The sequence below is a fragment of the Centropristis striata genome, chromosome 11 (assembly GCF_030273125.1).
Source record: "Centropristis striata isolate RG_2023a ecotype Rhode Island chromosome 11, C.striata_1.0, whole genome shotgun sequence".
Lineage (NCBI taxonomy): Eukaryota > Metazoa > Chordata > Actinopteri > Perciformes > Serranidae > Centropristis > Centropristis striata.
In genome coordinates, this window is record NC_081527.1 from 25,231,941 (window position 1) to 25,247,025 (window position 15,085).

Genomic DNA, 15,085 nt, shown 5'->3' on the forward strand with positions numbered 1-15,085 from the left:
GTGATGCGAAGAACGACTGAAGATCAACCTAGAGGCATCAGATGGACACTATTTACAACTCTTGAAGACCTAGACTTTGCAGACGACTTGGCACTGGTTTCCCATACACACCAACATATGCAAGAAAAAACATCCCGTGTCAACAGATTTGCACAACAAATAGGACTGAACATAAGCCTGAAGAAAACAGAAGTGATGACCTTAAACACACAAAACCCTCCACCTATACAAATACATGGAATAAATATACGAACAACAGAAGAGTTTTCATATCTGGGAAGCACTTTAAGGAGGAACAGGCAATGACATCAAAAGCCGTCTCAACAAGGCAAGAAACACATTCAGAATGATGAACAATTTGTGGAAGTCCACGAAGTACAGCATCAACACCAAACTCAAGTTATACCAGAGCTGTGTTCTCTCCACCTTATTATACAGCTCTGAATGCTGGAGGATGACGGAGAAAGATCTTTCCAAGATCTCTGCATTCCACACAAGAAACCTCAGAATAATCTTACATATCTTCTGGCCTAACACCATCTCCAACCAGCAATTACTTGCTCGGACAAACCAAGAAAGTATAGAGACCATTATTACAAGAAGGCGGTGGAGATGGATTGGACACATCATGCAAAAAGAACAGGATTACATTTCAAGAACCGCTCTACACTGGACACCTGAAGGCACTCGAAAGAGAGGACGACCCAAAGAGACCTGGCGTCGAACAGTGGAGAAAGAACTGAAAACCATGAAGCAGACCTGGAGTTCTATCCAAAAGCTTGCCCAAAACAGACAGGAGTGGAGATCCTTTGTTGCTGCCCTACATGCCATTAGGCATAAAGGGCAGTAAGTAAGGAAGTAAGTACAACAACAACAACTACTACTACTACAACAACAACTAATACAACAACAACGACTACTACTACTACTACTACAACTACTACAACAACTACTACTACTACAACAACTACTACTACAACAACAACAACAACTACGACAACAACGGCTACTACAACAACAACAACTACTACTACTATAAGAACTAATACAACAAAAACTGCTACTACTACCACAACTACTACAACAACAACTACTACTACTACTACTACAAAAACCACTACTACAACAACTACTACTACAAGAACTACTACGACAACAACAAATATTACAACAAGTACTGCTACTATAAAAACAACAACAACTACTATTACAACAACTACTACTAATACAACAACAACTACTATTAATACAACAACTACTGCAACAAAAACTACTACTACTACAAAAACTACTACTACTACTACTACAACAACTACTACTACAACAACAACAACTACTACTACTACTATTACTACTACAAAAACAACAACAACTAATACAACATCAACTACTACTACAACACCTGCTTCTACAACAACAAATACAAAAACAACTATTAGAACAACTACTACAACAACAACTACAAAAAACTATTAGAACCACTACTACAACAACAACAACAATTAATGCAACAACAACTACTACTACTACAACATCAACTCCTACTAATACAACAACAATTACTACTACAACAAGAACTACTACTACAACAGCAATTCCTACAACTACAAGAACTACTACTACGACTACTAAAACAACAACTACTACAACAACTGCTACTACTACTACTACTACAACTACTACAACAACAACAATTAGTACTACAAAAACCACTACTACAACAACTACTACTCCAACAACTACTACGACAACAACAAATACTATTACAACAACTACTGCTACGATAACAACTACAACAACTACTATTACAACAACTACTACTAATACAACAACATCTACTATTACTACAACAACTACTGCAACAAAAGCTACTACTACTACAAAAACTACTACTACTACGACTACAACCAGTACAACAACAACTACTACTACAACTACTAATACAACAACAACTACTACGACAACACCTGCTACTACAACAACAACTACAAAAACAACTATTAGAACAACTACTACAACAACAACAACTACTACGACTACAACAACAACTAATACAAGAACAACTACTACTACTACAACTACTACAACAACAACTACGACAACAACTACTACAACAACAACTCATTCAACAACAACTATTACAACAACAACAACTACTACTACTACTACAAAAACTAATACAACAACTACAACAACAGCAACAACTACAACTACAACAACTAAAACTACAACAATTACAACCACAACTGCAACAACTACAACAACAACAATGAAACAAAAACATAAATATATAGATATAGATATATAGACAGTGCTGTGCAAAAGTCTTAGGCAGTGTAAAGAAATGTCGAGAAGAATTGATGCTGGTTTGAAGGCATCATCTTTTCAAATTATAACATCATAAATTAATATGTTTTGAAAGATTCATTATGTATGTAAAGGTGGATTTTCACTGTAAAAATAATCTCTTGCAATGTGCATTGCATTTTACCAATACTCACTTCAATATATTCATCTGGAATATATATAGACAGCTCCATGCAAAAGTCTTAGGCAGTGTAAACAAATGCCTAGAAGAATTGAGAACAACTGCTACTAAAATAACAACTACAAAAACAACTATTAGAACTAATACTATTACAACAACAACTACTACTACAACAACTACTACTACTACAACAACAACTACTGCAATAAAAACTACTACTACTACAAAAACTACTACTACAACCAGTGCGACAACTACTACTACAACAACAACTACTACTACTACTACTACTACAACAACAACAACTACTACGACAACAACTACTACCAAAACACCTGCTACTACAACAACAAATACAAAAACAACTATTAGAACCACTACTACAACAACAACAACTAATACTACAACAACTAATACAACAACTACTACTACTACAATAACAACTCCTACTCCTACAACAACAACAACTACTGCAACAACAACAACTACAACAACAACTCATTCAACAACAACAACAACTATTACAACAACTAGTACAACAGCAACAACTACACCTACAACTACAACAACTAAAACTTCAACAACTACAACAACAACAACAACAACAACAATGAAACAAAAACATAAATATATAGATATAGATATATAGACAGTGCTGTGCAAAAGTCTTAGGCAGTGTAAACAAATGCCGAGAATAATTGATGCTGGTTTGAAGGCAAAGGGTGGTCACATGAAATATTGATTTGATTTGTCTTCTGTTCACTCACTTTGCATTTTGTTATTTGATGAAAAATGTTATCAATTCTATTTTTGAAAGCATTTTTATTTCATGGCATTTTTCACACCTGCTAACAATTTTCTACAGTACTGTACATTTCAACAACAACCACAAAATTCGAACAAAAACTAAAAACAAAAATTACAAAACAACATAAAGTCACCTCTCGTGACAAAAACTGCCCACAATCTTTTCAGTTTCACTATGTTAACTTGTTGTGTAAATGTCACATAGTGGGCTTCAGGAGAGGACATACAACATCAGAGAACTATTTCAGAGACACTAACCTTCCACTGAGATACAGGAGCCAAAATGTCACATAAGTTAGAGTGAGCACGTCCATCCCTACCTTCTTCAGCCTTCTATTCAGGACACTGCACAGGGCACTGGCAACATGCAGAAAAAAGCCTTCCACTTTCCTGTGTGTCTCATTGATCCACAGGTATCACAAAGTTAGAAAAAAACTAAGATAAGATGTAAAAACTCCGAGTAGTATTTCCAGTCCAAGCAGATCCACAGTTTGCTGCCAAGTGGTGTGTCCAGTCGGTGGAGAGCACACATTCTAAATAGACTGTCTGTGTGTTCTGTGTTCTAATTTATGTCCAAACATTAGAAAACAGAACACATGGGGCCCTGAGTCACTAAACACACACACATCATCTTTTCAAATTATAACATCATAAATTAATATGTTTTGAAAGATTCATTATGTAAAGGTGGATTTTCACTGTAAAAATAATCTCTTGCAATCTGCATATATATATATATATATATATATATATATATATATATATATATATATATATATTCTTTTCATAACAAATATTAGTATTATGTAATCAAAATCCTGATGATTATTCAATATTTGATGGTTTTGATCAGGACTGAGTTTGATCAAAAGATTTAACACAAAAAACGGTGGACAAGTCTGCCATCAAGTGGCCATAAAGGTGTTTTTACATTTTAAATCTGACATGACACAAAAACTAAAAATGCATCAAAATCAATTTTGTTCTTAATGACATATCCAATGCTGTGATAAAAATAAATACCCCAGCCAAATAATATTTATAATATGGAAAATATTACATTCTTCATTAAAAAAAACATCAGTGACATCATGCAATCAAACTGGCATTTAAAGGGTTAAAATTAGATTTTTTTTTTTTTTTTTTTTTCGTGGACATTTTTAGCCTTTAGGGCCTGAAAGGGTAGTACGTTTTAAATCTGACACTACACAAAAGCTGAAAACGCATCAAAATCAATTTCGTTCTTAATCTTTGACATATCCAAGGCTGTGATAAAACCAATGTCACGCCCAATGCTTTGCTACATTAGATATTTCAAAGGAAATACTGTTATATCTTATGTGTGGTTTATATAACCTCCTCTCTTCTTAGGCTGACAAAGTTTATCCAAATTAATTCTAGGCTTTTTTCCCTCCCAAAGAAAGTTTTGTTACGTTGTTATATCTAAGCAATAATTGCTGTGGAATCCATACATGTATCATACCAGTTAAATAGTTTACCTGTGGTACTATAACCATATTTATTATGTTCACCTTCCCCCATAAAGTCAGATGTAGCTTGTTCCAATTTTCAGGATTAACTTTAACTTCATTTAGCAGTGTTTCCATGGTGGCAGTAATAATTTCTCCTATATCTGGGTTCAGTTATATTCCTAAATACTTCAAACCTTTTGGTAACCATTTAAAGTTAAATGTAGCAACAAGATTATAGAGGAGCTGGTCTCAGAAACAGGCATACACTGTAAAAAATGTCTGTAGATTTTACGGTGAAAAACTGCTAAACCATGACAGTAAAAGACCGTAAAATGATGAATGGGTTAATTCAGTTTCAGTAACAATGAAACACTGTAAATGTATATATCAGCCAAAACAGTATTTAAAAAAAAAAAAACATTACTCCACTGTAAAATACACTGTAATATGTATTTAATGTAATATAAGACATCACAATAATTATTGCATTTATGTTTTGTAAAAAGATAAATAAAATACTTTTTCTCACTGTTAAATGTACTAAACACCATATCTCTAACAAAAATATGCTGTAATATTTAATGGTAAAGTATTTAATATATGCGTTTTCATTTATAAAGCTCTTGTCAGTTATATGGCAGAACAGCGTTTTTTTTAGATGGAAAAAATATTTTATTAATTAATTAATAAAAAGGCAATCTTAAACATGAAATCAACAGTGCTAATATCTTTTTACCGTAATATTTAAAAAAGTTATATCGTATTTATTACAGTAAAGTTCTGGCAACCACAGCTGCCAGTTTTTTAATGTAAAAACAACAGGTTTTTTTTACAGTGTAGCTTTTGATTTGTGCCAATTCATTTTGTAACCAGATATTATTGAGTATGTTTCATTAACTTCTAGAAGCACTGATATAGACGGCTGGCTCTTGACCAAAACATGATCAGCATAAGGAAACAATTTGTTTTCTGCGTACACAGACCATATTTGAACTTTTTCTTTCTACTACATTTCTTATGTAAAACAGACTGAATTGCTTCAGTATTTGAAAGATAACTACCTGCCCTGGTGCTTCAATCCACTTGATATGAGGAAATATCCACTCTAATGAAATGAGACCAGTCATGGAAGAAGAGCTGATAGTTAATTTTATTATGGGTTTATCAATAGTTATGGGCATGTAATCGTGTCTTTACATTACAACATAAGATCAGAAGAGCATGACAGACCACTTTAACAGAACCTCATAGTTTAGAAAATCAATAAATAATAGCATAAATAAACCAAATACATATTTTCAACTTAGATATAGATTCATAAGTACTAATATTGTGTCTGCATGCGTTATGAAACACCCTCAGTCATTTTCTGTACAAGCACAAGAGATCTGTCGCAGGTACGAATGGAGAGTTAATGTACAGAATGATTCTATGAGGCTACTAGACCATACTGAGAAAAGGCCCGACATAGAAAACAAGGGACTCAGGAAGCACTTTATAAAGACCTCGCACACACATCGTGCATCTTCCATAATGGTAGTATATACATATGAAACGCATACAAACTGTATAACACATAGACTCTCCCACTCACAGGTTAAGTAACAGACTAGCATGTCTGGGAGACCCTGATTTTGTAGACTACATTTCCCAACTCTTCCTGAGGAAAAAAAGCACACAGAGCCAGCTCAAACACACCATTGGTTGCAGTTACTTGGGTTTTCAGCAGCATTACATCCAAGGTTGTCCTCTATGAAAGTCCAGGACTGGCAATTTAAATCTAAATAAAAAAATGTATATATGTTTTTATTATTATTACATAAAACTGAACATTAATTTTCAGTGTGTGTGCCTAAACGGCCCACATTTAGGCATAAATGTAATAATCCTCAATCATTTACATGTTTGAAAATGTATAATTAATGCAACAATGACCCGATTTAATTCTGCTGAAAAATAATTCTCAAGCATAACACTGATAGATTTTTATTTTTCTTAACATATTAGTTTAGAAATTATATTTTATTTTTTATTCTTAAATATGGGGGGTACAGTATAGTATAAGCTTGTGGCTTCTCCTGTTGCATCACATATTTTTCTCTGTTTTATGCCGTTTTTATAGTACAAATAAAACTGAAAACCCTCTGAAATCTTCAGCTATTATGTTAAAAAATCTTCACCATGCCATGTTTGTATCAGTTTTTTCAGTGCAACCTCACCTATATGTCCTGATAATTAATTTTTAACTTTGACTTACTTGATCAAAATTTTGAACCCGAAAGAAACAAAGGAAAACATAAAATCTGATCTTGAAAATTACATGTTGCAAAAATGAACACAAGTTGCAAATATAACATATAACAGGTAAATTGAGGATAATATTTAGTTCTATATTTTTATACTAAATATATTTGACATTATCTCTGGTTTTACTTGGCTGAATATCATCAAAAAAAGAGTTTCAAGCCAAAAATTTAGAGGGAAGCTTATGGCAAGGTCTTCACGTCATGAAGAAGTCATGTGCCGATTGTTTCATGGACTCCAGAGGGTTAAAAAAAAAAAGTTGTAAATGTAAAACTTAAAAAAATAGAAGGCAACAAATTTAGTGTATATGTCCAAAAACACAGAATTAGCAAATCTGTTTAATTAAAGTTTACACAATGTCCCAACCTTTTTGGAATCAGGTTTGTCCAATCTCATCTTCAGATTTTCGTGGCACAGTTTCTGCCAAATTGAAAACATTAAGTTCATTTCACATTTTAGTTGTTTTTTTTTTAAAGCTTTCAATCAGCTTTCAAGTAGAGGAATTATGTTAGTAGGAGAATTTTTTTTTGCATTAATTATGCATTTTCAAACGTGACATTTTAATCCTTTAGCAGATATTTAGTTACATTTTCTTACAGCTCTCAGCTACAAAAATAGAAAATGGAATAGTGTCAGCCCTGATCTTGATGTTCACTTTCCCCAATAAAGTCAGCTTTTTTAGCAGTGTTTCCATGTTGGCCGTAATAATTTCTCCTATATCTGGCTTCAGTTATATTCCTAAATACTTCAAACCTTTTGCTAACCATTTAAAGTTAAATGTTGCAAGGCGATTATAGAGGAGCAGGTCTCAGAAACAGGCATACACTGTAAAAAATGACTGCTAAACCATGACAGTAAAAGACTGTAAAATAATAAATGGGTTAATTCAGTTTCAATAACAATAAAATACCGTGAATGTATATATCAGCCAAAACAGTATTTTTTACAGTTTTTTAGAGGAATTGTGTTATTAGGAGAATTATATTTTGCAATAATTATGCATTTTCAAACGTGACATTTTAATCCTTTCGCAGCTATTTAGTTAAATTTTGTCACAGCTCCCGGGTATAAAAATAGAAAATGGAATATTGTCTGCCCTGATCTTCCATAGTTTCCTACCTTTTTGTTTTAATATTTCACATTTATCATTTTGAATCTCCAACTAGGAGGCCAGTGGCTAATGTGTGTGAAAAGTCATCCAGGCTTTTATTAGAGAAGCTTTTAGAGTCTAATACACACTAAAGATTACTAATATGTCTGTCTTCCTGTTTCCCCTGGTTCATGTTCACATCGTGTTGATTCTGCTCTACTGTTCCTCCCAAACATACAGACAGGAAGCTTGCTACTGGAACACTAAAGAAATGAGTCAGTAAACAGTAAAACAAAAACAAAAACTCTTTCAGCATCTGTATGGCCCTTTCCTCTTGATAAGGGTATTTCACATTGAATATGGCTCACCGTCATTGTCACTGTCACTGTCATCATCATTTAAACATAGAGGTAATTAGATCCTGTACAAAATTACACCATCTCCCCACACACACGCACAACTAATCTTTACAAAAGAAGAAAATAAATACTGAATACTTTCATCAACAACACATCATCGTCAGCATAAAAGAATAGTCTGTAGAGTCCTGTGAATCCTACTTTTGATTTCCAGATAGTTGCTCTACAAAAATTGAATGGCAGTTATATAAGAGGTTGTAACAATAAAATGTTGGCATTAGTAGTAGTAATATAAATGGTATTATCACAGATAAACAACATGAAGTGGTTCTTAAAAAAATCATCTTGGCCCCAAAGATGTTTTCTTAGTCACCGTTAAAACCAGCTGTCGTCCAGCTGTGCAGTGCAACTGTGGGATATGAAATATGGATTTGGAATGTATTTTTATGGCACTTTATAACTCTGGTCAGTTAGTGTAGCAGTAATAGACGGCAGCATCTCATCCATACTGTATGTTGAACCCTTAAAACCTAAATTAAACCTGCTGTTGTTGTGTTCACTAGGAGATGTCTCTGCACAGTGATGAGTCCAAACTTAATAATACGTTTGGTGTGCTTTTTAATATTATCTTGTTTTTGTTAATACTTTTTTGGCACTGAAGGGGAACTCCAGCAATTTAGTACTTGACTTTCATAAATCTAGGAGGCTCACCAAAGACGGAATGAAAAGAGTGGTCAAAATTGAAGCATCAGAGAAAAATTATCGTAACTTTTAGTCCATTTTCCATAATGCAACTTGAAAGTGACCCTTCCTGACATCATAATGACATCCTCAGGGTTATTTTCTGAAACGAGACACAGAAAACATTTTACAATTAATTATACAGGCTGAGTATAACTAAAAAAATGGGTAACTCTTTAGAATAACCATCATTTATAAATGGTAAACAGATAGTTTATTGATGTTTAATCACCATTTATAAACCGTATATAGGCCATTTAGAATGGTAAATACATCATTTATTAATGTTTAACTAACTACATTATTTATAAATGGGAAATAGATCGTATATTAATGTAAGTTTATAGTTACTTTGCCATTAACAAACAATTAAATTATAATTAATAGTTTATTAATGGTGTTAGCTGCACTCATTTTAACATTTTTAACACCATATTAAGTATGTTAATGATTTTGAAATGATTCATATACCTTTGAAAACATTTAAAGATTAAATATGTATAGCACTTTGTAAATGGTTAATAATTGGTCTATAAACCATCTATGAACATTACTTAGTTGGTTTTTGTAAAGTGTTACCGAATATATTTAAATTCTGTGATTTATGCAGAGAAGAGCTTAATACAGTGGAACTCAGGAGCAAAGAGCATTTTAACGCTAAATGTATTTCCAAACAACTGCTTAGAATAGTTTGACTGTATTTGCAACATTCAGATAGGTGTGTTTAAATTATTTTTTATAAATGTTTTAAATATTTTTTAAGTCAAGTCTTTCATATTTGCTACTGTCAGCTTAACATACTTCTTGAAAGTAAAACAAACAAACAAAAAAAAAGAATATTTCACATTGTTGTTTTATAATCCAGCCATATTGTCATTTCTGTTCCATCACAATGCACAAGACTATGAACTGTGCATGGACAGCTAGTGGTGTTAATTCTAAAACTCTCATCTTTAAGAAGAAGAACTCTTTCAAGTAGCATGCACAGGAAAAAGGACTCGTGCAAGTAGAGAAATAGGACAATTCCCCTCAACTTCAATTCATTCTGAAGTGAAGTATAAATATAACACAGAAACCAGTATTGATGAACCATCAGCACACATTAAGAAGTTGATTTGCATCACCCTACACAGGGTGTGTATGACTGAGAGCCTGGCCACACTTATACAAATGACATCGATATTTTCCGTGATTCAACTGAAAGGAATTTTTATAAGCAGTGGATGTAGCCGTGGTCTCAAAATACACCTCACTGTATATTTCACTGTTGTGATATGTGAATTATTTCTGTAAACTAGGGGCTGACCTCTGAGGAGGATGCAACGCCCAAAAATAAAGGCCATCTTCTTAGCTCAGCAGGTTCTATAGTTCATGGCTGACCAGCCCACTGAGCAGAAAAAAGTTGCCAAACCACAGATATCTAGAGTCAGAGGAGGTAGGAGGCCAGGGTGGGTGGATGAGTTTTTCATCCAGGAGACTGGTGTTCATGTCCAGAGTTATTTTATTGGGTTAACCTGTAAATTAGAAGTGCAGTACGTAAGTCTGGAGAAAAAGACTGCACATTCTACTGATGCCCAAGTCCTTTTTTCCCTCAAAATCTGTATTGAAACTCCATCCAGTAGTTTTTTATGGAAGTAGGGTTTTTTTTTTTAACTTTATTTACCCAAACCCTGACTTTTTCTTAACCTTAACCAAGTAGTTTTGTTGCCTAAGAATCACAAAGTAGTTTTGTTTGAATTTTTCAAAAAATGTGACCCCAGTGCATCATGAGAAGGGAATAGAATGGCTGCAGAATTTCAGAAACTAGATTCTATCTAGATTTATCTGTATCTGTATCTGTAAACACACAATGCCAACATTTATTCTAGCAACTTTGTTGGGCATTTCAGTTGAACCTGAACAGACATTGTCTGTAGATACAGTGACATGAAGGAATGTCAACTTGTCTGATGTGACCAGGCCCTTGGTCAATAGAGTTCAGTTTCCTCTCAAAAACATTTGGAGCTGCATATTTTACTCAAAATTGCCTCGTGAAGCTAAACAACTTTCAGCAGTGTAGAACAGGTGGTATTGTATACAGCGGATAACAATGTCAGGCCATCTCAGACACCATCATATCAGCTGGTCATGACTCTTGACAAAATTGGTCAAAGATGCAGTGTAGATTAAAAATGCTCTCACCTTTGTGCATCCTATTAACTGAACAAAAGAAATGAATCAAGACATACTTAATTTTGTGTTGTTTTAGTCTGTCTGGAGTATTGAAAAATACTTGTTCAGGGAACTAATTAATTTTAATTAACTCCAGGTCCCTGGGAGCTCTTGTTTGGCAACCAATGGATGACTACTAATGGGTAGATTTATAGCCCTCTCTATCCAAAACCGTGTGATGGTTATGTACATAGGGACAATTGCAGCTTTGATTTTTGTCAGATCCTATCTGTGTTACTACCAATTAGATTTCCAACTAGTTTAAATCTTAGCATCACTAAACATCGAGCTAAAGAAGAAAAAAATGCATTTGAACATCTTAAACTAGAAACATGGCTTTTGGCGATCGGAGGTTCGATCCCCATGGCAGCCTACGTGTTAAAGTATCCTTGGGCAAGATACTGAACCCCAAATGGCTTCTGATGCTGCGTTCATCAGTGTGTGAATGGATTCCTGATGGTGGCAGGTGGCACCATTTAGGGTAGCCTCTGCCACCAGTATGAATGTGTGTGTGAACGGCTGACTGGGTGCTATAAAGCACTTTGATTGGTTGCAAAGACTAGAGAATTCCTATATAAGTGCAGTTCACTTACCATACTAGTTACTAAGAGACATGAGATTAATACTACACTGCACATTTGATCATTTGTAGGGTCTTGTGAGATATTGTAAATCTTTTAGCACTTTCATAAAGTTCACTATCACCTAATATTGCTTTAGAGTACCTGACATTATCTGTAAATAACAAATTTTAGAAGGAGGATGGGCATGAAGAGGCAGAAGATGTGTGACCTATGCACCAGTGGTGATCAACCAGACACCCAGATCAGTTACCTCCCCTACATTATCTGGCATTGTTGTCACTGTTACACTGTTTTGGACAGTATCCAAATTTCATAATTCACTTGATGGCTTTCTGTGTTGCACAAGAAAGAGTTCAAAGAAAATCATGTTTATTTACAACTTAGGTTGTGTAGTTTGGATAATCAAAAACTGAATTGCTCAAATACAAAGGGTCACAACCACTCCAGCCACCAGAGAGCTTTGAATCAAATCTTTCAATAAGTATTTTGGAAAACTTGGTTATAACCTATCCTATTGACGTCACGCCTTGTCTAATCCCTGTGACCCAACTGGTGAGTAAAAAATGATCACAGCCAAAACTATGAAAATACATCTAAGTTTGTAAAAGAACAGAATTTTCCTTTAGAATAGTGTCCCCGTTTTAAGAGGGTTCACCAGAACAAGAAAATGCCAGTTGATCATTACATGAAGTCCCTAAGTTTAATAAAGACCTGGTCTAGTGTGGTGATAGAGAGGAAGATGAAAGGTCAACAGTGATCATGGCGGTCTCTTCTCCAGAGGGAAGAGAGACACACTGTTTTATATTACAACAGCCTGCAGTGTTCATACAGCCACAAGACCTGAAAGAATTACCTGTGAGCGTTGATGTGTTCAGTATGTGTTGGGTTTAAACCAGTGTGCATTTCAAGTGTGTTCATAAGACAGTCAATGATTGTGGGTTTACAATGTGCTGATTGTCCATCACCTCTGTACATACAGGTGTGTCTGTGATATTAAAGATCCACAGGAAATTCATCTGCCTATATCTAAAGTTAAAGTGCTTTGTGCTGTTCCACACTGGAAAGTGAGTTGAAAAGCCTGGCATCATAGCGTTCTCTGCTTCCCTCATCTCTTTCCAGCATCTCTTTATCTTTTGTATGTCATTGCAGTCCAATAACAATCCATTTTAGATATGGGCATCACTTTGCAGACTTTCAGTCGCCTCAACCACATTCATGATGTTACACTCAGTGGTGACAGAGGTCTAAGGAAAAGCTAATGTCCGTATCTGGGGAGGGGTTGATTTGTCATTTGCTTATGGGAAATGTTTTTTCTCATCTATAGATTTTTTTTTTTTTGCTTTGTGAATGGGTTTACAAAACATTAGAGCTTCAACATAACAGGTCACGAGCTGTCCAAGGTTATTATAGTTAACGAAAACTAAAGAAATAACGAAAACTAGAATTGAAAAAACATTTTCGTTAACTGAAATAAAAATAAAAACGAAAGTTTAAAAAAAAAAAAAGATGACTAAGTAAACTGTATTGTGTGGTTACAAAACTAACTAAAATTATAGTGAAAATGTCCTTCCTTTTCATCTTTGTCATCTTTTTTCATGAATGAATTCTTAAGGAGTTTGTGCGTGCAATTGGAAGAGATCCAGATTGAAATAAATGATCTATTTGAAATGTCGGTTAAAAAACAGAAAGCTATTGACAAAATTTGAAAAGCTCCATTAACCTATTAGCATTGTGTTACACAACGCTCTTCAGAATCCTGTTCTGGCTGCACTGTAGTAAATTATTCTGTAGTCATTTCATTTTACTTAATATATTTGATAAAATGTATTAAATATAAATGTGTCCTTGATTTTGAGGCAGTTGTTTAAGTAACTTTAATATAAACATGTTTGAGATAGAATCTACGTATTTTGATCACATTAAATATAATCTTTATGTGTATGTAATTCTAAATCAAGAGAATTTTTAATGAATCCAACACAATAGAATTAGTCCGTTTTTAATTGACAGGCACTTCCTGTTAAATTGTTATTAACTCAACTTGTAACATAGTTAGATTTAATTAATAATATTGCCTGCAATCTGTTGCCTCAATTTTATTGAGTAGTTATTGTTTATCTTTTTTTACAGTGTGTGTGTGTCTGGCTTTGATGTCTGATTATGTCATGGTCCGGGCTTTAAGCCTCAGTTTCCCAGAGTTCTCTGGTGCTTTCCCCTGCCTTGTGTGTCTGTCTTCGCCTGTCTGTCTGTGTCTGTGTGTGTGAGGTAAAAAAAAAAACACCCAAGGAACATCATTTAGATTAGATTTTTCTCTGAACAGCTAATCTGGTTAAAGTTTATATGACTTGAAAGAAAAATGTCTGAACCTGAGAGCTGATAAAGAGTCTCATATTAATATCAGAGATGGACACCACTGTAAAGAGTGAATACGGTGTGCATGATGTCTGTGTGTTTATGAATGTGAAAAATGTTACTGCAAAACTGAAGACATTTTCCACAGTATATAATCTGTGCACATCTAAATAAAGTATCTCTGTTTTGGATACACCTGTATATCTTGGTGTGGACAATCATACATGTTAGTGTTGGGTTGTGTTATGCATGGTAAGCTTGTACTGCATGTCAACCGTGTGTGTCCCTGTTAGTGTCCTCATAGCCTTGTCTGAGCCTCAGGGATGTAAATCTCGATGCTGTCAGCACTCTCCGTAGCTGAGTTTTGTCGAACGGATGCGGCTCTCTTGGCAGCCATCAGGCGCTTCCTGGCCTCCTGCCGCTGTTTCTCTGAGCTCTCCAGTGAGCGGTCTCTGGCCAAAGGGGGGTGGTGGTGAGGGCCCTTGGGTGGCTTTTTTGGCACTGGAGGTGGGAGCCGCCTCTCCTGGTGGAAGAGGACGGTGAGGGAGGGGAGAACATTTCAGGAAAAAGACAGACGTGTGTACGTGTGCGTGTGTGTGTTCTTGTACTTCCTACATAGTGAGGACCAGAACACGTTTTTAACCAACAGAGTGAGGACATTTTTGCAAAGTGAGGAC

The 15,085-nt window shown here is 34.7% G+C and overlaps 1 protein-coding gene across 2 annotated transcripts in view; it reads right to left on the minus strand.

The window, feature by feature from the left end:
• Positions 1 to 5,898: 5,898 nt before the first annotated feature.
• The window catches only part of LOC131980842 (disks large-associated protein 1-like), a 161,578-nt gene continuing 152,391 nt past the window's right edge, over positions 5,899 to 15,085 (minus strand). For both annotated transcript variants that reach the window (XM_059345151.1, XM_059345150.1), the window contains exon 16: positions 5,899 to 14,931. In XM_059345151.1, the coding sequence (XP_059201134.1) occupies positions 14,707 to 14,931 (225 nt within the window). In that variant the 3' untranslated portion in view covers positions 5,899 to 14,706. The remainder of the gene's footprint in view (positions 14,932 to 15,085) is intronic.